General features: G+C 39.4%; 1 protein-coding gene across 2 annotated transcripts in view; it reads left to right on the forward strand.

Moving 5' to 3' along the window:
* LOC128699934 (RNA-binding protein RO60) overlaps positions 1-27,707 on the forward strand; it is a 331,808-nt gene that overhangs the window by 201,111 nt on the left and 102,990 nt on the right. For both annotated transcript variants that reach the window (XM_070102461.1, XM_070102462.1), the window contains exons 8-10: positions 12,182-12,396; positions 24,565-24,727; positions 26,901-27,002. In XM_070102461.1, the coding sequence (XP_069958562.1) occupies positions 12,182-12,396; positions 24,565-24,727; positions 26,901-27,002 (480 nt within the window). The remainder of the gene's footprint in view (positions 1-12,181; positions 12,397-24,564; positions 24,728-26,900; positions 27,003-27,707) is intronic.

A 27,707-nucleotide genomic window follows, 5' to 3' on the forward strand; every position in this document is an offset into this window, starting at 1 on the left:
AGAAAAAAAAAAAAAAAAAGACAATGATTTCCATGGAATTAATGCATGAAATCATAGATAAACATATGCAAGGTGCACGAGTTGTGGATTTAGCCAGACAATACCAGCACAGTACATCTACTATATGTACGATACTAAAACAGCAGGAGTCAATAAAGGTTATAGTGCCAGCCAAGGGCATTACAATAACATCTAAGCTGCAGACCTCTGTCCATTAAAAGATGGAGAAGCTGCTGCTGACGTGGTTGAGAGAGAAGCAGCTCGAAGGAGATACCATATCAGTTATGTTCAGTAAGTACATATACACTTTATATACACAGTTTATTATTTCTTTACATTCTGTAGTGTATTATGATTTACAGTAGGGCCCCGCTTTTCGACATTTCGCCTTACGGCGTTCTGTTAATACGGTGATCTCAAATTATGACCAAAACTTTCTTTATGGCAAGTGGTCTTTCAAATACGGTGTGGGCTACCCAGTTTGTTTACATTCTCCATGAACACATCTCTCTATTATGTAATAATAATCACTCTTGGACACATTAAAGAGTAATGAAATAGTGGGCAAAAGAACATAAGCCACTTGTTTGTACAATAATGGTGGGGCTTGAGCTAGATTTCCTGATTTATTTTTAAGCTACTTAACAATTGTGGTGACTAATGTGGGCTCAGTTGGTGCAAGATAGAAGGAAACTGGGAAATTCTAGAGTAGTACAATTGCTTAGCCTTTCTTATTAGTTTGGTGAGGACTGACATGTAGTGTTCAATAATATCTTTGTTTATTAAACCCTGTCTATATTGCTTTTCATATTGATGTTTCTTGTCAATGGATCTTAGTATGGTGTTAGTTAGCCATGGGCAACCTAGCCATTTATTTGTTATCTGTTTCATTTTTATGTGACATTGTTTGTTATATAGTCTAAGTAATTTGCTAAGAAATATGTCTATCCAATCATTGATACCATTGGCACTGGAGAATTCTGTAGGCCAGTTAACTGTACCTAGCTCTGTTGTGAGGTTGCTTATTGATGTCTCGTCATGGAGTCTAAAAGAGACCTTGTTGAATTCCAAAGATTGTTTACAAATGTATGTTAAGAGGAAGGTAGGGTAGTGGTCAGTAGTGCTGTCTGTGATTATTCCTGATTTAACCCTTTGAGGGTCGACAGGCCCTCTCCGAAACTCGTTCTCAGGGTCGGCCAAATTTAAAAAAAAAAAAAAATTATTTTCTCTTATGAAAAGATAGAGAATCTTTTCCCGATCATAACGACACCAAAAGTTTGAAATTTGATAGAAAACTTACGGAATTATGCTCTCGAAAGTTAGCGGTCTCGGCGATGTTTACGGATCGGCGATTTTGCCCACTTTGAGCCCCATTTTCGGCCAATTTCACTGTACTAGTCGACAAAAAACATGAATATTTCGCTAGATCTCCATTTTTTCTATCGAATGGGTGCAAGAAACCACCCATTTATAAATTCAACTATCCAGTACAGTGGTCAGAATTTAGCAATTTTGCCAATTTCACACAAATTTCAAAAGATGCCAATTTCGGAATAGGGTCCAGAATAAACAAGAAAGACATTCCTGGCACTAAAATGACATTTCCTCTAGTCATTAGTCACGTCTCAAGGCCCCTCTTATATTCTTTTGCTTTCCACTTTGAATTTTTATTCTCACAAAAAATATAAGATTTACTGTTATGCAGACTACTGCATTAGTGTAAAAAATGGTGTAAATATTATTGGTGCACTTGTGAAAGAATATTAGACTCACCAGTTGACGTGTATTGCACGCTTGGCACGATTTGTTTACTTTTGAAGTTTGGTAAAAATCGAACATTTCTGCTACTTTGAGCTCAATTTCAAGGCACCTTTCATTGTAAAACCAGTCAAAATCATCTCAATTTCAGTAATATGTCTTCCATTCTATAAAATGAGACCAAGAAAACTAGAATACAACAATAAATACCATACGAAAATACACTGCAAAGTCGCTGATTTATTAAAAAAAAATGGAAAAAGTTTTTTTTTTCTCATTATGCACCGTTTGCTGCAGGATTTTTTTTAGACTGTGCACACTGACCACATAGACCCATTCTTTCATATGAAGGCCTACCAGCTTTCTCCCACTAGATTTGAGGTCGCTAGAATTTATGAGTACTAGTACGTCAAAAACCCCTACGCGTAAGACGTACTAGTACGACGAAAACCCTCAAAGGGTTAAGGGGAGCTAGTATATTAGTCCATATATGGTCAGTTATGGTTGCACTTGTCTCAGTTAGTCTTGTTGGTTTTGTTATACCTGGTATGAGTAGTGTGTTGTTCATGTTGTTGATGAAATCAGTTACTGGCTGGTCATCTGTTAGACCAAGGTTGATGTTGAAGTCTCCTGCTAGGAGAATGTGGTGCTGGTCATCTGTTAGACCAAGGTTGATGTTGAAGTCTCCTGCTAGGAGAATGTGGTGCTGGTCATCTGTTAGACCAAGGTTGATGTTGAAGTCTCCTGCTAGGAGAATGTGGTGCTGGTCATCTGTTAGACCAAGGTTGATGTTGAAGTCTCCAGCTAGGAGAAGGTGGTGCTGGTCATCTGTTAGACTAAGGTTGATGTTGAAGTCTCTGGCTAGGAGAAGGTGGTGCTGATCATCTGTTAGACCAAGGTTGATGTTGAAGTCTCCAGCTAGGAGAAGGTGGTGCTGGTCATCTGTTAGACTAAGGTTGATGTTGAAGTCTCCAGCTAGGAGAAGGTGGTGCTGGTCATCTGTTAGACCAAGGTTGATGTTGAAGTCTCCGACTAGGAGAAGGTGGTGCTGGTCATCTGTTAGACCAAGGTTGATGTTGAAGTCTCCGACTAGGAGAAGGTGGTGCTGGTCATCTGTTAGATCAAGGTTGATGTTGAAGTCTCTGGCTAGGAGAAGGTGGTGCTGGTCATATGTTAGATCAAGGTTGATGTTGAAGTCTCCGACTAGGAGGTGGTGGTGCTGGTCATCTGTTAGATCAAGGTTGATGTTGAAGTCTCTGGCTAGGAGAAGATGGTGCTGGTCATCTGTTAGATCAAGGTTGATGTTGAAGTCTCCAACTAGGAGAAGGTGGTGCTGGTCATCTGTTAGATCAAGGTTGATGTTGAAGTCTCCGGCTAGGAGAAGGTGGTGCTGGTCATCTGTTAGATCAAGGTTGATGTTGAAGTCTCCAGCTAGGAGAAGGTGGTGCTGGTCATCTGTTAGACCAAGGTTGATGCTGAAGTCTCTGGCTAGGAGAAGGTGGTGCTGGTCATCTGTTAGACCAAGGTTGATGTTGAAGTCTCCGACTAGAAGGTGGTGCTGGTCATCTGTTAGACCAAGGTTGATGTTGAAGTCTCCGGCTAGGAGAAGGTGGTGCTGGTCATCTGTTAGATCAAGGTTGATGTTGAAGTCTCCGGCTAGGAGAAGGTGGTGCTGGTCATCTGTTAGATCAAGGTTGATGTTGAAGTCTCCGGCTAGGAGAAGGTGGTGCTGGTCATCTGTTAGATCAAGGTTGATGCTGAAGTCTCCGGCTAGGAGAAGGTGGTGCTTGTTTATTTGGTTGTTTATTGTTAGTGTCGTTAGTTTATCACTAAAATTTGGGATGTTTGTATGAAACATCTGGTAAATAGCACCGATTGTTATAGGAGTCTTAAGGTTTTTTACAGTAAAATTAGCAAAAATATGTTCTCCATAGTCTTCACTATAGCTAGTTGTGTTACAACAAGATAGTTCATTAGAGTAACAGATTGCAATACCATCCCCAACTTGGTGTGGTCTGCAGTTGTGGATTGCTGTGTATCTTGGTAGTGAGTAGATATCTATTGTGTCCAGCTTAAGCCAGGTTTCACTGGGAATAATACAGGAGAAGGTTGTCTTTAGGGAATCAAGGAGTGCCAGGTCATCATAGTGTTTACTTAACCCTTTCAGGGTCCAAGGCCCAAATCTGGAGTCACGCACCAGTGTCCAAGAATTTTCACAAAAAAAATTTGTTATTTTTTCTTATGAAATCGTAGAGAATCTTTTTGTGAAGGTAATAAAACAAAAAGTACGAAATTTGGTGGAAAATTGACGAAATTATGCTCTCGCGAATTTTGATGTGTCAGCGATATTTACGAATCGGCGATTTTGCCGACTTTGACTCCCATTTTAGGCCAATTACATTATTCCAATCAACCAAATTCTTAGCTATTTCACTAGTATTACTTCCATTCTATCGATTGAGCACAAGAAATCGCCAAGTCAACTGTTTCAACTACAAAATAAAGTGATCGGAAATTGTTAATTTGGCCAATTTAACACAAAGTTCAAAATATTCCAATTTCAAAATAGGGTCCAGAATAAACAATGTAGGCATTCCTGGCACTAAACTAACATTTCCTCTGTTCATTAGTTATGTTTTGAGGCTTTACAAATAAATTCCATTTTGATTTTTTTATTCACATAATGAATTTTTATTCACACCAAAAAATAGAAGATTTACTGTTATGCAATACTGTAATAATTGTATAAATATCATCACCATATTTGTGAATGTATATTAGACCCACCAGCTGACGTGTATTAGACGTGTGAGGTCGTTTGTTTACTCTTGAATATCGGCAAAAATTTAACATTTCCGCTACTTTGAGCTCAGTTTCAAGTCTTTTCCAGTGCTAAAACCAATCAAAATCATCTCTATTTCTGTAATATGTCTTCCATTCTATCAAATGAGACCAAGAAATCGCAAATACAACTATAAAAAACATACGAAAAAACACTGCAAAGTTGCTGTTTCAATCGAAAAATCATGATTTCAGTTTTTTTCTCTCATTATACACAGTGTGCTGCAGGATCTGTTTTATGTGGTGCACACATACCACATAGATGTATTCTCTCATATCTAGGCCCAAATGTACCACTCACAGTTTATCAGAGTGAGCTGAGCTCATGGCGTAGATCTACGGTTTGGACACTCACCGTAAAGCCGTAGATCTACGGGACGGACCCTGAAAGGGTTAAGGACCAAATATTGTAATGAGAACTGTAATATTTCTGGCATTACTTAGGACAGTGCTGGCTTGTGATGCTGTCTAATAGAGGCAGTTACTTTCCATTAAATTTTGATTGGGAGAAAGATTGTATAGATTTACATCTGGGTCGACATGTTCATTCAGCATTTAGGTTAAATGGTAATTATTTAAATTATTTATAGTGTGTTGAGTTCCAGTAATGATATCTGTAATAAGGGAATGTTTGGACAAATGTGTAGCTAATATATGTTGGTCGAGTAGAGTGTAAAAGCTAATAAACATAATGAACTAAAGTATTGACTATGTATTGAGCTATTAATGAACTGAAGTATTAATTATGTATAAAGCTGTTAAAACAAGATTAAAAGATGTAGCACCAGACTATAACTTGTAATTGCACTTAAGCCAACATAAGATGTTTACAATACACAGTAAAATAAAATATCCACAGTTCTTAATTAAAGACTGTATGGATTTTAGTAGCGATATAATAAGATGGTAAACAACAGATATTAATAAATTGTAAGAACAGATATTAAGAAAATTATAAATGATAAAAAAGGGCAGTGATAAGGTAAAATACAAATATACAAGAAAGTTGATACTTTCTTGGAGTAGTAATAAAGAGATCTTGTAGTTATTAATAACAATTAAAACTCTGAGTTAGAGTGGTGATTGAAGAATTAAGACAGTTGATAGCTGTGAGATAAGCAAATATAGTAGTAGGAATATACAAAAGTGAAACACGGAAGTAACAAAAGTATTATGAGAGTATTGCCAGGAGCAATGGGCTAGTAACCCCTTCTCCTGTACACATTTACTAAAAATGAGAAGAAGAAAAACTTTATAAAACTGGGATGCTTGAATGTGCGTGGATGTAGTGCGGATGATAAGAAAAAGATGATTGTTGATGTTATGAATGAAAAGAAGTTGGATGTCCTGGCCCTAAGCGAAACAAAGCTGAAGGGGATAGGTGAGTTTCAGTGGGGAGAAATAAATGGGATTAAGTCAGGAGTATCTGAGAGAGTTAGAGCTAAGGAAGGGGTTGCAATAATGTTGAAGGACTACTTATGGAAGAAGAAGAGGGAATATAAATTTATAGATTCAAGGATTATGTGGATTAAAATAAGGGTCGAATGTGAAAAGTGGGTCATAATAAACGTGTATGCACCTGGAGAAGAGAGGAGTGTAGAGGAGAGAGAGAGATTTTGGGAGATGTTAAGTGAATGTATAGGAACCTTTGAACCAAGGGAGAGAGTAATTGTGGTAGGGGGTCCTAAATGCTAAAGTAAGAGAAACATTTAGAAAGGGTGTGTAGGTAAGTTTGGGGTGCCAGGTGTAAATGATAATGGGAGCCCTTTGATTGAACTTTGTTTAGTTATAGGTAATATGTATTTTAAGAAAAAGAGGATAAATAAGTACAGTAGGGCCCCACTTATATGGCGGGTTAGGTTCCAGGCTGTCGCCGGAAAGCAGACATCGCCGGAAGGCAGAACTCCATTTTTTCCATTTATAAATGCATATAAATGCCAGACAACAAGTTTACACTAAATTATATTAAGTTAGTAATAGAACTAGGCATTAAAAACACACAAAGTAAAATACAGTCACAGTAAATTCATTACTTATCTTAAAGTATTTGTAATCTTAATGTAGGGAGAGAGGTGAGTAGTACTTATTTGTAGGAAGTCAGGTGCAGGTAGCCCAGGTGCAGGTAGCCCTGGCTCCCTGTCTCATACTTAATATATGATATTTAAAACATCCCAGAGAGGTAAAATGCACATACAGTACACTCATTATTTACCTTAAAATATGTGTAGTCTTAATGTAGGAAGAGAGGCGAGTAGTATTTATTTGTATAAAGTCAGTGTAAGTAGTCGCTAGGTGTAGCCGGTAGGTGTAGCCTGGGCTACACCTACCGGCTATCTACACTGCAGCCCAGAGCCATATTATTAACATCGACATGCCTTGTTCACTGAATTTAGTCATTTTTAACAACTACCTATAGATGCCATCATAAACGAAGGTAGAAGTAATGAATAATTCATGCCAGAAATTGTAAACAAAAGCGGAATGGGGGAGTGGCTGGGCCAAACGCAGATTCAATAACGTTTTCTCTGATGGCTGAGCAGAGAAAACGTAATGTTGTCCCTCCACCCGGCTCCACAAGTATTATTATCAGAGCATATAAAATATGCAATAAATGCCAGACAACAAGTTTACACTAACTTATATTAAGTTAGCAATAGAAATAGGCATTTAAAACACAATAAAAGGTAAGATACACACAGAGTACACTTATTACTTACCTTAAAATATTAATATTAATGTGTGAGAGGTGAGTGGCAGGATGTTTATTGAATAAAATCAGAATGGCACACCATCATCCTCTAACTTGGCACTTAAAGCAAGAGGCTTACGGCTTCTCTTTTTATTACAGCTAACCTTAGACGCCATCGTCAATGAGAGCCAACTAGTTAACAAAAGAGTAAACGAGAGAGAGAACGAGATACAGAGTTCAGACAATGTAAGAACACAAACTGAACAGGTAGTGGACGATCACTTGGTCAGGCGAAATAAATGTGTATTAATATGTGTCTACTTTTAGCTCATTCACGTCCATTTGTAAGAGTCTGTAAAACATTTACCTCAATATTTTTTTATTTTAATAACAATTACCTCACAATACAAATACTCTTACATTGTGTACAAGTTGTACAAGTTAGTTCAGAATATACAAACAGCAACACACCATTTTTAGAGTGAATGAAGATAATAATAATAATAATAATAATAATAATAATAGTATTAATATTAATAATAATAATAATAATAGTATTAATATTAATAATAATAATATTAATAATAATAATAATAATAATATTATTATTATTATTATTTATAAAAAGCACTAAACCCACAAGGTCGTGAATTGCTATACATAGAGTAAAGGCATACGAAAAGAATATTTTTCTACAGTTACCCCCCAGTGTTTGACTAGAGAAAACGTAATTCTTCTGACACTGCCTACACAGCTGCTTTGTAAACAAATCTCATATTTACATCAATTTTTATTCTGAGTGTATGTATCATGTTTATATGCTATGTAATGGGTTTCATATATAATTTTGAGGAAAATATCATAGATGGATTAATGAAAATGCCTATATTGATGTAAAATAAGACATTTAGTGTGCCCAAGAGTGATTATTATTATGTAGTATTGGCGTCATGAGTAGAGAGAGACTTAGCGATTTTAATGTGTACTTGCACACCAGCACAGTGTGTGAGTATATTTAGGTACAGGTACACATAAGTATAATTATCAGAGTACATATAAAATATGCAGTAACTTTAAAACACTTGAAATTTTGGAAAGTTTCCTGTCATAATAGATGTGGTCATGGAAAATGTAAACAAACCAGGTGGGGGGGGCGCCGTATTTAAAAGACCGCTTGTCGTATAGCAAATTTTGGTCATAATTTGACATCGCTGTATTAGCGGAACGCCGTAAGGCAAAACGCCGTAAAGCGGGGCCTTACTGTATACAAGATGTGATGTAGGGCGTAATGACAACAGTTTGTTGGACTGTGTATTGGTAGATAAAAGACTGCTGAGTAGACTTCAGGATGTACATGTTTATAGAGGGGCTGCAGATATATCAGCTCACTTTCTAGTTGTAGCTACAGTGAAAGTAAAAGGTAGATGGGATACAAGGAAAATAGAAGCAGCAAGTAAGAGAGAGGTGAAGGTTTATAAACTAAAAGAGGAGGCAGTTAGGGTAAGATATGAACAACTATTGGAGGATAGATGGGCTAATGAGAGTATAGGCAATGGGGTCGAAGATGTATGGGGTAGGTTTAAGAATGTAGTGTTAGAGTGTTAAGCAGAAGTTTGTGGTTACAGGAAAGTGGGTGCGGGAGGGAAGAGGAGCGATTGGTGGAATGATGATGTAAAGAGAGTAAGGGAGAAAAAGTTAGCATATGAGAAGTTTTTACAAGTAGAAGTGATGCAAGGAGGGAAGAGTATATGGAGAGAAAAAGAGAGGTTAAGAGAGTGGTGAAGCAATGTAAAAAGAGAGCAAATGAGAGAGTGGGTGAAATGTTAATAACAGATTTTGTTGTAAATAAAAAAAAACTTGGGAGTGAGATTAATAAGTTGAGGAAGCCTAGAGAACAAATGGATTTGTCAGTTAAAAATAGGAGAGGAGAGTTATTAAATGGAGAGTTAGAGGTATTGGGAAGATGGAGGGGATATTTTGAGGAATTGTTAAATGTTGATGAAGATAGGGAAGCTGTGATTTCGTGTATAGGGCAAGGAGGAATAACATCTTGTAGGAGTGAGGAAGAGCCAGTTGTGAATGTGGGGGAAGTTTGTGAGGCAGTGGGTAGACTGAAAGGGGGTAAAGCAGCTGGGATTGATGGGATAAAGGTAGAAATGTTAAAAGCAGGAGGGGATATAGTTTTGGAATGGTTGGTGCTATTATTTGATAAATGTATGGAAGAGGGTAAGGTACCTAGGGATTGGCAGAGAGCATGCATAGTTCCTTTGTATAAAGGCAAAGGTGACAAAAGAGATTTCAAAAAATATAGGGAATAAATCTGTTGAGTATACCTGGTAAAGTGTATGGTAGAGTTGTTATTGAAAGAATTAAGAGTAAGACGGAGAGTAGGATAGCAGATGAACAAGGAGGCTTTAGGAAAGGTAGGGGGTGTGTAGACCAAATATTTACAGTGAAACATATAAGTGAACATAATTTAGATAAGGGTAAGGAGGCTTTTGTGGCATTTATGGATTTGGAAAAGGCATATGACAGGGTGGATAGGGGGGCAATGTGGCAGATGTTGCAGGTGTATGGTATAGGAGGTAGGTTATTGAAAGTAGTGAAGAGTTTTTATGAGGATAGTGAGGCTCAGATTAGAGTATGTAGGAGAGAGGGAGATTATTTCCTGGTAAAAGTAGGCCTTAGACAAGGATGTGTGATGTCACCGTGGTTGTTCAATATATTTATAGATGGGGTTGTAAGAGAAGTGAATGCTAGGGTCTTGGCAAGAGGTGTGAAGTTAAAAGATAAAGAATCAAACACAAAGTGGGAGTTGTCACAGTTGCTCTTCGCTGCTGACACTGTGCTTTTGGGAGATTCTGAAGAGAAGTTGCAGAGGTTGGTGGATGAATTTGGTGGGGTATATAAAAGAAGGAAATTAAAAGTGAATATAGGAAAGAGTAAGGTAATGAGGATAAAAAAATAAACAAATTAGGAAACGAAAGACTGGATATCAGATTGGAGGGAGAGTGTGGAGGAGGTGAATGTATTCAAATACAGTGGATCCCCGGTATTCGATGGCATCGGTATTCGATGCATTTTAACGAAAAAATTTCGCCTCTGTATCCGATGGAAAACCCGGTATTCGATGCGATTCGTACAAGACATGTCCACGTGTGGCCTGAACTGCCCCGTGTGTGCCAGTGTTTACAAGCCAGGCAATGTGTGCGCATCTAAGGATAAATTCGATGCATTCCATATTATCACTGTTTCTGGTGCTTGTTTCTGCAAAATAAGTCAGCATGGGACCCAAGAAAGGTTCTAGTGCCAACCCTGTGGTAAAAAGGGTGAGAATTAGTATGGAAATTAAGAAAGATTTTGAAGGGTTTGGGGCTAACCCTGAGAAGCCTATGCCAGTTGTGGAATCCATTGTGCCTATTTAAAAAATTAAGGAAATGTGTGCAAAGTGGGTTGAACTGCAAACCTTTATGGATGAAAATCACCCTAACACAGCTATTGCAAGCTGTGTTGGTGGCTATTACAATGACAACGTTATGGCCCATTTTAGACAAATCGTAAAGGAACGGGAGGTACAGAGCTCTATGGACAGATTTGTTGTGCGACAGAGGTCTAGTGACTCTCAAGCTAGTCCTAGTGACATTAAAAGAAGGGAAGTAACCCCGGAAAAGGACTTGCTACCTCAAGTCCTAATGGAAGGGGATTCCCCTTCTAAACATTAACAACTTTGACACTCTCCCCTCCTCCCATCCCATCAATCATCACCAGATCTTCATTAAAGGTAAGTGTCAATTATTCTATTGTTATTGTTGTTATTGTAATTATTCTATTGCATTAAACTTAATATTTCATGTGGTAAATTTTTTTTTCGTACTTTTGGGTGTCTTGCACGGATTAATTTGATTTCCATTATTTCTTATGGGGAAAATTGATTCAGTTTTTGATATTTTCGGTATTCGATGAGCTCTCAGGAACGGATTAATATCGAATACCGGGGATCCACTGTATTTAGGAGTGGACATGTCAGCAGATCGGTCTATGAAGGATGAGGTGAATAATAGAATTGATGAGGGGAAAAGGATGAGTCTGTGGAGACAAAGAACTTTGTCCATGAAAGCAAAGAGGGGAATGTATGAGAGTATAGTTGTACCAACACTCTTGTATGAGTGTGAAGCATGGGTGATGAATGTTGCAATGAGAAGGAGGCTGGAGGCAGTGGAGATGTCATGTCTGAGGGCAATGTGTGGTGTGAATATAATGCAGAGAATTCGTAGTTTGGAAATTAGAAGAAGGCGTGGGATTACCAAAACTATTATCCAGAGAGCTGAGGAGGGGCTGTTGAGGTGGTTCGGACACGTAGAGAGAATGGAACAAAATAGAATGATTTCGAGAGTGTATAAATCTGTAGTGGAGGGAAGGCACGGTAGGGGTCGGCGTAGGAAGGGTTGGAGGGAGGGGGCAAAGGAGGTTTTGTGTGCGAGGAGTTTGGATTTCCAGCAAGTATGCGTGAGCGTATTTGATAGGAGTGAATGGAGACAAATGGTTTTTAATACTTGACGTGCTGTTGGAGTGTGAGCAAAGTAACATTTATGAAGGGATTCAGGGAAACTGGCAGGCTGGACTTGAGTCCTGGAGATGGGAAGTACAGTGTCTGCACTCTGAAGGAGAGGTGTTAATGTTGCAGTTTTATAACTGTAGTGTAAAGCACCCCTCTGGCAAGACAGTGATGGAGTGAATGATGATGAAAGTTTTTCTCTTTTGGGTCACTTTGCCTTGGGGGGAATCGGCTGATGTGTTCAAAAAAAAAAAAATAGGGTTTAGGAAACATACTTTATGTGCAGGTTATTTTTGTATTGTTAAACATTCCATTTCATGCAAATATTTCATTCGCAGGTGTGGTCTCATATTTTGGATAAACTGGAGGGAGAATCCACTGTGGCGAGCGTTAACCGAATGGCTAAAGCCAACCTCTTGAATCCATCCAGCGATACCAGTCATGGCCTTCCGTCTAAACTGATTGACTGCTTAACTCAGGACAGTGTCACTTCTAGCAGTGTGACACCCACACAAGTGCTTATGGCTCTGCATGCTTATGAGCACCCAACCAGGTTAGATACTATAATTTGCAGTTTGTTGTCATTATAATGCAGAATTCTTATTGTACAGTGGACCCCCGGTTAACGATATTTTTTCACTCCATAAGTATGTTCAGGTGCCAGTACTGACCGAATTTATTCCCATAAGGAATAATGTGAAGTAGATTAGTCCATTTCAGACCCCCAAACATACACGTACAAACGCACTTACATAAATACACTTACATAATTGGTCGCATTCGGAGGTAATCGTTATGCGGGGGTCCACTGTATATTTGTAATTAAAAATACCTCATCACCCTAATGTAACTGGGACAGCAGTATGCTGTGTCAAACAAAACCAGCTTTCATCTAGTTCTGTCCCTGTTCTTCTAGTCTTCATTCATCTCCCTTACATAATTAGTTATACATCTTCTCCCATATCTTGCAACCATTGTATTTCTGTTGTAACTAAGTAAGTTGCTTTATCTTACCATCTCTGTTCAATCACTCCACAAAACTGAAGGTCATTAAATTATTTTGAAAAATATGTAATACTTTTCCTAGGTAGTAGGTTTGTAGACAGCAACCACCCAGGGAGGTACTACCATCCTGTGGTAGTAGGTTTGTAGACAGCAACCACCCAGGGAGGAACTACCATCCTGTGGTAGTAGGTTTGTAGACAGCAACCACCCAGGGAGGTACTACCATCCTGTGGTAGTAGGTTTGTAGACAGCAACCACCCATGGAGGAACTACCATCCTGTGGTAGTAGGTTTGTAGACAGCAACCACCCAGGGAGGTACTACCATCCTGTGGTAGTAGGTTTGTAGACAGCAACCACCCATGGAGGAACTACCATCCTGTGGTAGTAGGTTTGTAGACAGCAACCACCCAGGGAGGTACTACCATCCTGTGGTAGTAGGTTGGTAGACAGCAACCACCCAGGGAGGTACTACCATCCTGTGGTAGTAGGTTGGTAGACAACAACCACCCAGGGAGGTACTACCATCCTGTGGTAGTAGGTTGGTAGACAGCAACCACCCAGGGAGGTACTACCATCCTGTGGTAGTAGGTTGGTAGACAACAACCACCCAGGGAGGTACTACCATCCTGTGGTAGTAGGTTTGTAGACAGCAACCACCCAGGGAGGTACTACCATCCTGTGGTAGTAGGTTGGTAGACAGCAACCACCCAGGGAGGAACTACCATCCTGTGGTAGTAGGTTGGTAGACAGCAACCACCCAGGGAGGTACTACCATCCTGTGGTAGTAGGTTGGTAGATAGCAACCACCCAGGGAGGTACTACCATCCTGTGGTAGTAGGTTTGTAGACAGCAACCACCCAGGGAGGTACTACCATCCTGTGGTAGTAGGTTGGTAGACAGCAACCACCCAGGGAGGAACTACCATCCTGTGGTAGTAGGTTGGTAGACAGCAACCACCCAGGGAGGTACTACCATCCTGTGGTAGTAGGTTGGTAGATAGCAACCACCCAGGGAGGTACTACCATCCTGTGGTAGTAGGTTTGTAGACAGCAACCACCCAGGGAGGTACTACCATTCTGCCAGGCGAGTGTAAAATGGAAGCCAGTAATTGTTCTGCATGATGGTAGGATTGCTAGTGTCTTTTTTCTGTCTCATAAACATGCAAGATTACAGGTATCTTTTGCTACTTCTACTTACACTTAGGTCACACTACACATACATGTACAAGCATATATATACTCACCCCTCTGGGTTTCCTTCTATTTTCTTGCTAGTTTTTGTTCTTGTTTATTTCTTCTTATCTTCATGGGGAAGTGGAACAGAATTCTCCCTCTGTAAGTCATGTGTGTCGTAAGAGGCAACTAACTTGCCAGGAACAAGGGGCTAGTAACCCTTTCTACTGTATACAGGTCTCCCTCAACATTCACGTTTTCATCTTTCACAGGCTTCACACATTCGCGAATTCCCAACTGCCAAATTCCCAGCCACCAAATTCCCAACCGCCAAATCATATTTAAGTTTCCCGCCACCTGCGAGTCCCTACTACCCTCCCTCCGACCCCCGCAACTGGCAGCCAGCCCTCCCACCACTCAGTGTGGTGAGTGTTTTGTTTGTTCATTATTTGCTATTAAACTACAGTACAAATAATGTAAACCCATTCATGACTGCATATTGGAATGGCTATTCGGACAGGTATTAGACGGTGACATCATGTGTTTACTCTTTAACACTGCAAAGAGTTAAACATTTCTGCTACAGCTAATAATAACAATGGTAATAATAACAATAATAATAATAATAATAATAATAATAATAATAATAATAATAATAAATATGATATAATTGAAGAAGGAAATTGTACAAAAATACGAGGGAGTGATTGACACATCGTCAGTGTGACTTTGTTTATGCTGGAGTGAACATTAGTCTCCCTGCTCTTCCAGACATTTCACAATAATTCATTGTGTTTGGTGCTTGTAGATTGAGTGTGACTGGAGTGGTAGAGGCAGTGATTGAGGCAATAGTATTTAATAACTTGCATGTTAATAATAATACATGTTATTAATAATATGTACTATTATTATTTATAACATATATGTTATTAAATACATACATGTAAATAATAATACATGTTATTAATAATAGGTAGTAGGTTGGTAGACAGCAACCACCCAGGGAAGTACTACCGTCCTGCCAGATGACTGTGAAACAGAAACCTGTAACTGTTTTGCATGATGGTAGGATTGCTGGTTTCTTTTTCTGTCTCATAAACACGCTAGATAACAGGGATATCTTGCTACTCCTACTTACACTTTGGTCACACTTCACAGACACGCACATGCATATATACAGTGGACCCCCGCATAGCGAACTTAATCCGTGCAAGAGGGCTGGTCGTTATGCGAAATGTTCGCTATGCGAATTAATTTTCCCCATAAGAAATAATGGAAATAAAATTAATCCGTGCAAGACACCCAAAAGTATGAAAAAAAATTTTTTTTACCACAAAAAAATGTTAATTTTAGTACACACAAACTGAAAAAGGCATGCACAATTACATGACACTTACTTTTATTGAAGATCTGGTGATGATTGATGGGATGGGAGGAGGGGAGAGAGAGTGTTAGTGTTTAGAAGGGGAATCCCCTTCCATTAGGACTTGAGGTAGCAAGTCCTTTTCTGGGGTTACTTCCCTTCTTCTTTTAATGCCACTAGGACCAGCTTCAGAGTCACTGGACTTCTTTCGCACAACATATCTGTCCATAGTGGCCTGTACCTCTCGTTCCTTTATGATTTGTCTAAAGTGGTTCACAACAGTGTCATTGTAACAGTCACCAGCACGGCTTGCAATAGCTGTGTGAGGGTGATTTTCATCAAAAAAGGTTTGCACTTCAAGCCATTTTGCACACATATCCTTAATCTTTGAAGTAGGCAATTCCTTCAATTTCTCTCTCCCCTCCTTTGAACCAGTTTCCCCAGGTCTGGCCTCTTGCTCTTGAAGTTGATCTATCAGCTCATCAGTGGTTAGTTCTTCATTGTCCTCCTCCACCAACTCTTCCACATCCTCCCCACTAACCTCCAACCCCAAGGACTTCCCCAATTCCACAATTGATTCCTCAACTGGTATACTACTCCTCTCAGGGTTAGCCTCAAACCCTTCAAAATCCCTTTTGTCTACACATTCTGGCCACAGTTTCTTCCAAGCAGAGTTCAAGGTTCTCTTAGTCACTCCCTCCCAAGCCTTACCTATAAGGTTTACACAATTGAGGATATTAAAGTGATCCTTCCAAAACTCTTTTAGAGTCAATCGAGTGTCTGTGGTCACTTCAAAGCACTTTTGAAACAGAGCTTTTGTGTACAGTTTCTTGAAGTTGGAAATGACCTGCTGGTCCATGGGCTGCAGGAGAGGAGTGGTATTAGGAGGCAAAAACTTCACCTTAATGAAGCTCATGTCCCCATAAAGTCGCTCTGCCACGTCTGTAGGATGACCAGGGGCATTGTCTAACACCAGGAGGCACTTAAGGTCTAATTTCTTTTCAGTTAGGTAATCTTTCACATTGGGGGCAAATGCATGGTGTAACCAGTTATAGAAAAATTCCCTAGTGACCCATGCCTTACTGTTTGCCCTCCACAGCACACACAAATTATCCTTGAGGACATTCTTTTGCCTGAACGCTCTGGGAGTTTCAGAGTGATACACTAATAAAGGCTTAACTTTGCAATCACCACTAGCATTGGCACACATCAACAAAGTAAGCCTGTCTTTCATAGGCTTATGTCCTGGGAGTGCCTTTTCCTCCTGAGTAATGTAGGTCCTGCTTGGCATTTTCTTCCAGAACAGGCCTGTTTCATCACAATTAAACACTTGTTCAGGTTCCAGTCCTTCAGTTTCTATGTACTCCTTGAATTCATGCACATATTTTTCAGCCGCTTTTGTGGTCCGAACTGGCAGCCTCACCATGCCGTATCACACTATGGATGCCACTACGCTTCTTAAATCTCTCAAACCAACCTTTGCTGGCCTTAAATTCACTCACATCATCACTAGTTGCAGGCATTTTTTTAATTAAATCGTCATGCAACTTCCTAGCCTTTTCACATATGATCGCTTGAGAGACGCTATCTCCTGCTAGCTGTTTTTCATTTATCCACACCAATAAGAGTCTCTCAACATCTTCCATCACTTGCGATCTTTGTTTCGAAAACACAGTTAAACCTTTGGCAACAACAGCTTCCTTGATTGCCGTTTTCTTGCCCACAATAGAAGCGATGGTTGATTTTGGTTTCTTGTACAACCTGACCAGGTCGGTGATACGTACTCCACTTTCATACTTATCAATGATCTCTTTCTTCATTTCAATGGGTATTCTTACCCTTTGAGGTGTAGGGTTGGCACTAGAAGCTTTCTTGGGGCCCATGGTCACTTATTTTCCACAAACAGCACCGAAAACACTGTAATAATACGAAATATTCCGAGTGTATGCTTGAATGTTACCGCGGAGGCTGGCTGGTAAACAATGGGACGGGCGGCACATGTGAGGCTGGCTGAGGGCGCACATTGGACGCGTCTCGGACGAAGGTCGCTGAGCGGGTTTTTGTCCACTATGCGGGGCAAAATTTTAGCGAACAAAGCGTTCGCTATGCGGATTGTTCGCTATGCAAGGCGTTCGCTATGCGGGGGTCCACTGTATATACATACATCTAGGTTTTTCTCCTTTTTCTAAATAGCTCTTGTTCCTCTTTATTTCTTCTATTGTCCATGGGGAAGTGGAAAAGAATCTTTCCTCCGTAAGCCATGCGTGTCGTATGAGGCGACTAAAATGCCGGGAGCAATGGGCTAGTAACCCCTTCTCCTGTAGACATTTACTAAAAAAGAGAAGAAGAAAAACTTCATAAAACTGGGATGCTTAAATGTGCGTGGATGTAGTACAGATGACAAGAAACAGATGATTACTGATGTTATGAATGAAAAGAAGTTGGATGTCCTGGCCCTAAGCGAAACAAAGCTGAAGGGGGTAGGGGAGTTTCGGTGGGGGGAAATAAATGAGATTAAATCTGGAGTATCTGAGAGAGTTAGAGCAAAGGAAGGGGTAGCAGTAATGTTGAATGATCAGTTATGGAAGGAGAAAAGAGAATATGAATGTGTAAATTCAAGAATTAAGTGGATTAAAGTAAAGGTTGGATGCGAGAAGTGGGTCATAATAAGCGTGTATGCACCTGGAGAAGAGAGGAATGCAGAGGAGAGAGAGAGATTTTGGGAGATGTTAAGTGATTGTATAGGAGCCTTTGAACCAAGTGAGAGAGTAATTGTGGTAGGGGACCTGAATGCAAAAGTAGGAGAAACTTTTAGAGAGGGTGTGGTAGGTAAGTTTGGGGTGCCAGGTGTAAATGATAATGGGAGCCCTTTGATTGAACTTTGTATAGAAAGGGGTTTAGTTATAGGTAATACATATTTTAAGAAAAAGAGGATAAATAAATATACAAGATATGATGTAGGGCGAAATGACAGTAGTTTGTTGGATTATGTATTGGTAGATAAAAGACTGTTGAGCAGACTTCAGGATGTACATGTTTATAGAGGGGCCACAGATATATCAGATCACTTTCTACTTGTAGCTACACTGAGAGTAAAAGGTAGATGGGATACAAGGAGAATAGAAGCATCAGGGAAGAGAGAGGTGAAGGTTTATAAACTAAAAGAGGAGGCAGTTAGGGTAAGATATAAACAGCTATTGGAGGATAGATGGGCTAATGAGAGCATAGGCAATGGGGTTGAAGAGGTATGGGGTAGGTTTAAAAATGTAGTGTTAGAGTGTTCAGCAGAAGTTTGTGGTTACAGGAAAGTGGGTACGGGAGGGAAGAGGAGCGACTGGTGGAATGATGATCTGAAGAGAGTAGTAAGGGAGAAAAAGTTAGCATATGAGAAGTTTTTACAAAGTAGAAGTGATGCAAGGAGGGAAGAGTATATGGAGAAAAAGAGAGAGGTTAAGAGAGTGGTGAAGCAATGTAAAAAGAGAGCAAATGAGAGAGTGGGTGAGATGTTATCAACAAATTTTGTTGAAAATAAGAAAAAGTTTTGGAGTGAGATTAACAAGTTAAGAAAGCCTAGAGAACAAATGGATTTGTCAGTTAAAAATAGGAGAGGAGAGTTATTAAATGGAGAGTTAGAGGTATTGGGAAGATGGAGGGAATATTTTGAGGAATTGTTAAATGTTGATGAAGATAGGGAAGCTGTGATTTCATGTATAGGGCAAGGAGGAACAACATCTTGTAGGAGTGAGGAAGAGCCAGTTGTGAGTGTGGGGGAAGTTCGTGAGGCAGTAGGTAAAATGAAAGGGGGTAAGGCAGCCGGGATTGATGGGATAAAGATAGAAATGTTAAAAGCAGGTGGGGATATAGTTTTGGAGTGGTTGGTGCAATTATTTAATAAATGTATGGAAGAGGGTAAGGTACCTAGGGATTGGCAGAGAGCATGCATAGTTCCTTTGTATAAAGGCAAAGGGGATAAAAGAGAGTGCAAAAATTATAAGGGGATAAGTCTGTTGAGTATACCTGGCAAAGTGTATGGTAGAGTTATTATTGAAAGAATTAAGAGTAAGACGGAGAATAGGATAGCAGATGAACAAGGAGGCTTTAGGAAAGGTAGGGGTGTGTGGACCAGGTGTTTACAGTGAAACATATAAGTGAACAGTATTTAGATAAGGCTAAAGAGGTCTTTGTGGCATTTATGGATTTGGAAAAGGCGTATGACAGGGTGGATAGGGGGGCAATGTGGCAGATGTTGCAGGTGTATGGTATAGGAGGTAGGTTACTGAAAGCAGTGAAGAGTTTTTACGAGGATAGTGAGGCTCAAGTTAGAGTATGTAGGAAAGAGGGAAATTATTTCCCAGTAAAAGTAGGCCTTAGACAAGGATGTGTGATGTCACCGTGGTTGTTTAATATATTTATAGATGGGGTTGTAAGAGAAGTAAATGCGAGGGTCTTGGCAAGAGGCGTGGAGTTAAAAGATAAAGAATCACACATAAAGTGGGAGTTGTCACAGTTGCTCTTCGCTGATGACACTGTGCTCTTGGGAGATTCTGAAGAGAAGTTGCAGAGATTGGTGGATGAATTTGGTAGGGTGTGCAAAAGAAGAAAATTGAAAGTGAATACAGGAAAGAGTAAGGTTATGAGGATAACAAAAAGATTAGGTGATGAAAGATTGGATATCAGATTGGAGGGAGAGAGTATGGAGGAGGTGAATGTATTCAGATATGTGGGAGTGGACATGTCAGCGGATGGGTCTATGAAAGATGAGGTGAATCATAGAATTGATGAGGGGAAAAGGGTGAGTGGTGCACTTAGGAGTCTGTGGAGACAAAGAACTTTGTCCTTGGAGGCAAAGAGGGGAATGTATGAGAGTATAGTTTTACCAACGCTCTTATATGGGTGTGAAGCATGGGTGATGAATGTTGGAGCGAGGAGAAGGCTGGAGGCAGTGGAGATGTCATGTCTGAGAGCAATGTGTGGTGTGAATATAATGCAGAGAATTCGTAGTTTGGAAGTTAGGAGGAGGTGCAGGATTACCAAAACTGTTGTCCAGAGGGCTGAGGAAGAGTTGTTGAGGTGGTTCGGACATGTGGAGAGAATGGAGTGAAACAGAATAACTTCAAGAGTGTATCAGTCTGTAGTGGAAGGAAGGCGGGGTAGGGGTTGGCCTAGGAAAGGTTGGAGGGAGGGGGTAAAGGAGGTTTTGTGTGCGAGGGGCTTGGACTTCCAGCAGGCATGTGTGAGCGTGTTTGATAGGAGTGAATGGAGACAAATGGTTTTTAATACTTGACGTGCTGTTGGAGTGTGAGCAAAGTAACATTTATGAAGGGGTTCAGGGAAACCGGCAGGCCGGACTTGAGTCCTGGAGATGGGAAGTACAGTGCCTGCACTCTGAAGGAGGGGTGTTAATGTTGCAGTTTAAAAACTGTAGTGTAAAGCACCCTTCTGGCAAGACAGTGATGGAGTGAATGATGGTGAAAGTTTTTCTTTTTCGGGCCACCCTGCCTTGGTGGGAATCGGCCAGTGTGATAATAAAAAAAAAAAAATTAATAATAACATGTACTCTTACTATTTATAACATATATGTTATTAAATACCACTGCCTCAACCGCTGAATTATTGTGAAATGTTTGGAAGAGCAGGGAGACTAATGTTCACTCCAGCATAAACAAAGTCTCACTGACGATGTGTCAACCACTCCCTCGTATTTTTGTACAATTTCCTTCTTCAGTTATATCGTATTTATTATTATTATTATTATTATTATTATTATTATTATTTTTATTATTATTATTATTATTATTATTATTATTATTATTATTATTATTATTACTATTGTTATTATTAGCAATAGCAGAAATGTTCGATTCTTTGCAGTGTTCAAGAGTAAACACATGATGTCACCGTCTAATATCTTTCTTAATAGCCATTCCAATATGCAGTCATGAATGGGTTTACATTATTTATACTGTAGTTTAATAGCAAATAATGAACAAACAAAACACTCACCACACTGAGTGGTGGGAGGGCTGGCTGCCAGTTGTGGGGGTCGGAGGGAGGGTAGTAGGGACTCGCAGTGGTGGAGGCATTGGTGGAGGCAGTGGTGGAGTCTGTGGTATTTAATAACATACATGTTATTAACATACAGGTTATTAAATAACATACGTTATTGAAGCATAACATGTATATATTTAGTACAATTTACGACGTTTTCATGTATTTTATTATTATTCATGGTTCAACAAGTTAACGAAGCAGTATTGTAATATATTTCCCTACAATATATTGGGGCACCAAACATTCATGGTTTTTCAACATTCGTGATGCTCTTGATCCCCTAACCCTCGCGAATGTTGAGGGAGACCTGTACATTACTTAAGTTAAAAAGAGAAACTTTCGTTTTTCTTTTTATGTCACCCTGCCTTGGTGGGATATGGCTGGTTTGTTGAAAAAAAAATGTAGTATTTTTGTAATTGACCATTAGTTCATTAGTTACCTTTCTTATTGTACATATGATTATATTTAACTGCATAAGAAACCCTACTTAATAGTTTATGTCTGGTTCTTAAGTAACACTTGAGTACAGTGGAACCTTGACCTATGTGTTTAATCCATTCCAGGAGCTAGCTCATAACTCAATTTACTCGTATATCAAATTAATTTTCCTCATTTAAATTAATTTAAAAGCCATTAATTTGTTCCTGCACTCTGGAGAGACGAGAAAAAATACTTGCATGTACAAGCATATATTTATATACACACCCCTCTGGGTTTTCTTTTATTTTCTTATTAGTTCTTGTTCTTCCTCTGTGAGCCATGCGTGTCGTAAGAGGTGACTAAAATGCCAGGAGGGAGGGGCTGATAACTCCCTCTCCTGTATACATTACTAAAGCTAAAAAGAGAAAATTTTGTTTTACTTTTTGGGCCACCCTACCTCGGTGGGATACGGCTGGTGCGTTGAAAGAAGAAGATATAATGCAATAATCTGCATAACAGCAAATCTTCTATTTTTTGTGTGTGTGTGTGTGTGTGTGTGAATAAAAATTCAGAATGGAAAACAAGTGGAGGTGGGAAGTACAGTGGACCCCCGCATAACGATCACCTCCCAATGCGACCAATTATGTAAGTGTATTTATGCAAGTGCGTTTGTACGTGTATGTTTGGGGGTCTGAAATGGACTAATCTACTTCACAATATTCCTTATGGGAACAAATTCGGTCAGTACTGGCACCTGAACGTACTTCTGGAATGAAAAAATATCGTTAACCGGGGGTCCACTGTACATTGCCTGCACTTTACAGGAGGGGTTTGGGATAGTGGCTGTCGGAGTGTTAATATAGGAGAAGCTTGGGGGACATGATTAATGAACAGAGGAGATGTTGTTTTAGTGCCAGGAATGCCTACTTTGTTTATTCTGGATCCTATTTTTAAATTGGCATTTTTTGAATTTTGTGTGAAATTGGTCAAATTATTGATTTCTAATCACTTTAGTCTATAATTCAAATAATTAACCCTTTCAGGGTCCCCAGACTCTCTCCCTGACTTGCCCAAATTAAAAAAAAAAAATTATTTTTTTCTTATGAAAAGATAGAGAATCTTTTCCCGATCATAATGACACCAAAAGTATGAAAATTGATGAAAAACTTACGGAATTATGCTCTCGCGAAGTTAGCGGTCTTGACAATGTTTACGCATCGGCGATTTTGCCCACTTTGAGCCCTATTTTCGGCCAATTCCAATGTACTAGTCAACAAAAATCATAACTATTTCGCTAGAACTCCATTTTTCTATCGAATGAGTACAAGAAACCACCCATTTACCAATTTCAACTATCCAATACAGTGGTCAGAATTTAGCAATTTTGCCAATTTCACACAAATTTCAAAAAATGCCAATTTCCAAATAGGGTCCAGAATAAACAAGAAAGACGTTCCTGGCACTAAAATAACATTTCCTCTGTTCATTAGTCATGTCCCCATGCCCCTCTTACATTCTTTTGCTTTCCACTTTGAATTTTTATTCTCACAAAAAAATAGAAAATTTACTGTTATGCAGACTACTGCATTAGTGTAGAAATGGTATAAATAATATCAGCGCACTTGTGAAAGAATATTAGACTCACCAGTTGACGTGTATTGGACGCTTAGCATGATTTGTTTACTTTTGAACTTTGGTAAAAATCGAACATTTCTGCTAATTTGAGCTCAATTTCAAGGTACTTTTCATTGTAAAATCAGTCAAAATCATCTCAATTTCTGTAATATGTCTTCCATTCTATAAAATGAGACCAGGAAAACTAAAATTCAACAATAAATACCATACGAAAATACAGTACAAAGTCGCTGTTTTAATCCAAAAACACGGTCAAAGTTTTTTTTTTCTCATTACGCACTGTGTGCTGCAGAATTTTTTTTATACTGCTCACACTGACCACAGACCGATTCTTTCATATGTAGGCCTACCAGCTTTCTCTCACTAGATTTGAGGGCGCTAGAATTTAGGCGTACTAGCACGTCAAAAACCCTAGTGCGTAAGCCGTACTAGTACGTCCGAAACCCTGAAAGGGTTAAATGGATAGGTAAATGGGTGATTTCTTGTGCTCAGTTGATAGAATGGAAGGCATACTAGTGAAATAGCTAGGAGTTGGTTCATTTGAACAGTGGACTTGTCCTAAAATAGATCTCAAAGTGGGTGAAATTGTTGGTGCATAAATATCACCAAGACTGCTAACTTTGTGAAAGCATGATTCTGTAAGTTTTCCATCAGATTTTGTGCTATTGGTTTCATTATCTTCAAAAAAAAGATTAAGTCATTTCATAAAATATTTGGACCCTGAGAACATGTTTCAGATTAGGGGTCTGGACCCTGAAAAGGTTAATGGTGTTAGATGATTTGGTGAGGTAGATTCCCAGGCACAAATACCAAAGGTGAAGCAAAAGGTTTTGTCAATAACAGCTCCTAGTATTTCGTATGTCCTATATCAACGTATTGGTGTTGTAAACCATTTATTATATGATATCAATTCTCCCAGAGTATGTGTTCTGTGCTCATTTTATACTTTGATTTGTTAGCTCTTTTTTTTTTTTTTTTTTTTTTTTTTTTTTCAACAAGTCGGCTCTTCTTTTTATATAATTCTTAAACATTAGTTTTAATATATTATAAAGAACTGTTAAGTCATTTTTCTAGATTTATTGGTGATGTTGGTGGGAAGTCATACGAGAGGAAGGCAAGCAGAGGAGGTGGTGCCAGCAAGCCTCCCAGACCTCTCATGAGTATGTGCATGAAGAACGCAAAAGTCAATCCTCAAGTTGTTGATGCTCTGCATTCTCTCATCACTGCAAGTGCTAAGGTGTGTTATTCATTTCATTGTATTATGCTGTCATACTACAGTGAAGCATAGGTTATGAATGTTGCAATAAGGAGAATGCTGGAGGCAGTGAAGATGTCATATCTGAGGGCAATGTGCAGTGCGAATATTATGCAGAGAATTCGTAGCTTGGAGATTAGAAGGCATTGCAGGGTTTTTAAAAGTATTACATAGAGAGCTGAAGATTAGTTGTCAAGGATGGAACAAAATAGAATGACTTGGAGGGCTTATAAACGTGTGATGGAGGGAAGGTAGGACAGGGGGTCACCCTAGGGAAGGTTGGAGGGAGGGGTAAAGGAGGTTTTGTGTGCAAGAAGCTTAGACATCCAGCAAGTGTGTGTGTGAGCATGTTAGATAGAAGTGACTGGAGGCAAGTGGCTTTTATGACTTGATGTGCTGTTGGAGTGTGAGCAAGGTAACATTTTTGAAGGGATTGAGGGAAACTGGTTAGCTGGACCTGAGTCCTGGAGGTGGGAAGTACAGTGCCTGCATTCTGAAGGAGGAGTGTAGATATTTGCAGTTTTGAACTGTAGTATTGGCACCCCTCTGGCAAGACAGTGATGGAGTGAGTGACGGTGAAAGTGTCTTTTCTTTTTTGTGTCACCCTGCCTCGGTGAGAGACGGCTGGTGTGTTAAAAAAGAAATTGAAAAAAAATGTAAAGTCTGGAAAAAAATCACAAATAACTGGCACTTAGGAAGGAAAAATTATGATGATGGTTTAGTCTGTCCTGAACCATTGCGAAGTCGTAAATTTCCTCTCCTAAGTGTGGGGACATTTGTGAGTTCTTATTATTGTTAGTACACTATGATATTGACCATATGTTACAGTACTCATACAGCTTGTTTAATTTGATCTTTTTTATAATGTACCGGCCATCTCCCACTAAGGTAGGGTGACCTGAAAATGAAAACACAGAGTTTTTTTCTTTTTATATTTAGTAATTTATGCTTTATTGATGATCTTAATTTTGTTCTTTTGGGAGCAGAGAAGTTGCATAGGTTAGTGGACGAGTTTGGGAGGATGTGTAAAGGAAGAAAGTTGGAAGTGAACATAGATAAAAGTAAGGTGATGAGGGTATCAGACTAGTTAGGCAAAGAAAAATTGGATATCACATTGGAGGAAGTATGGAAAAAGTGAATGTGTTCAGATATTTGGAAGTTGATTTATCAGCAGATGGGTTTATGAAGGATGAGCTAAACCATAGAATTAATGAAGGAAAAAAGGTGAGTGATACATTGAGGTGTCTGTGGAGACAAAAAATGTTTTCCATGGAGTCAAAGAAGGGAATGTACGAGAGTATAGTGGTACCAACACACTTATATGGGTGTGAAGCATGGGTTGTAAATGCTGCAGCTAGGAGGAGGCTGGAGGCAGTAGAGATGTCATGTTTAAGGGCAATGTGTAGTGCAGATATTATCCAGATTTTTGTAGTGTGGAAATTAGTATGAAGTGTGGAGTTACTAATAGTATTTTTCAGAGAGCTAAAGAGGGGTTGTTGAGGTGGTTCAGTCATTTAGAGAGGATGAAGAAAAACAGGATGACTTGAAGGGTGTATAAATCTGTAGTGGAGGGTAGGAGGGGTAGGGGTTGTCCTAGGAAAGGATGTAGGGAGTGGGTAAGAGGTTATGTGTGAAAGGGGCTTGGACATGCAGCAGGCATGTGTGAGTGTGTTAGATAGGAGTGAATGGAGATGAATGGTTTTTGGGACGTGACAAGCTGTTTGAGTGTGAGCTCAGTAATATTTTGTGAAGGGCTTCAGAGAAACTGGTTAGCTGGATTTGAATCTTGGAGGTGGGAAGTACAATGCCTGCACTTTAAAGGAGGGGTTTGGGATATTGGCTGTTTGGAGTGACATCTAAACTGTCGTATCTGGGTGCCTCTGCAAAGACAGTGATTATGTGTGAATGATGGTGAAAGTGTTTCTTGTTTGGGCCACCCTGCCTTAGTGGGAGATGGCCAACATATTAAAAAAATAAAAAGTGTAATTTGCTTTTAAGTGTCCCTCAGTGTTTCATATTTCTGCTATATTAAAGCCTTTTTTTTGAGTTATCCTGCGTAATTTACATGTTACTTATGTATGATAATTTGTGTAACTGTAATTGTATATATATCTGTACCTAAATAAACTTACTTATCAATGTTGCTTTTTTGCAGAATGTTGAGAAAACAACACGTAAGTTGGGCATTTGTGTTGACGTGCGAGGTTCCATGAGTACCAGTCATGTGTGGACGGGCAACCCAGAAAGAAAAGGAGAGGTGAGTGATTATTTTTTTTTTTTGACAATTTTCAATGGGTTTTCAGTACTGTTTACATTACTGGCCATAAGTCAACATGAACCATAGGACTTTCTCTCAGTCATATACTGGCCTCTCCTGACTTAATGACAGGGTTCCTTTCCTAAGAGTAGGTCGGTAAGCAGTTGGTTGTTAAGTGAGGAGCATACTATACATGTATTGGTAGTGGGCTTCTGTCAACCATCTTTAAATATTTTTTTAATGTCACTTTTGCACCACTTATAACATTCTTAGTGCATTTTTAAATGTTTATACTGTAGTGTACTGTATACTGTAATAAACAGAATAGAGGAAATCAGCTCTAATACACATTATTTAGGTTTGTATACAGTGGACCCCCGCATAACGATGGCATCACATAGCGATTTTTCCGCATACCGATTACTTTTATCGCAAAATTTTTGCCGCGCATACCGATTAAAAACCCGCTTACCGATTTTCGTCCGAGACGCGTCCAATGTGCCCTCAGCCAGCCTCACATGTGCCGGCCGTCCCATTGTTTACCAGCCAGCCTCCGCGGTAACATCCAAGCATACACTCGGAATATTTCGTATTATTACAGTGTTTTCGGTGCTGTTTCTGGAAAATAAGTGACCATGGGCCCCAAGAAAGCTTCTAGTGCCAACCCTGTGGTAAAAAGGGTGAGAATTAGTATGGAAATTAAGA

The sequence above is a fragment of the Cherax quadricarinatus genome, chromosome 81, assembly GCF_038502225.1.
Source record: "Cherax quadricarinatus isolate ZL_2023a chromosome 81, ASM3850222v1, whole genome shotgun sequence".
Taxonomy (NCBI): Eukaryota; Metazoa; Arthropoda; class Malacostraca; order Decapoda; family Parastacidae; genus Cherax; species Cherax quadricarinatus.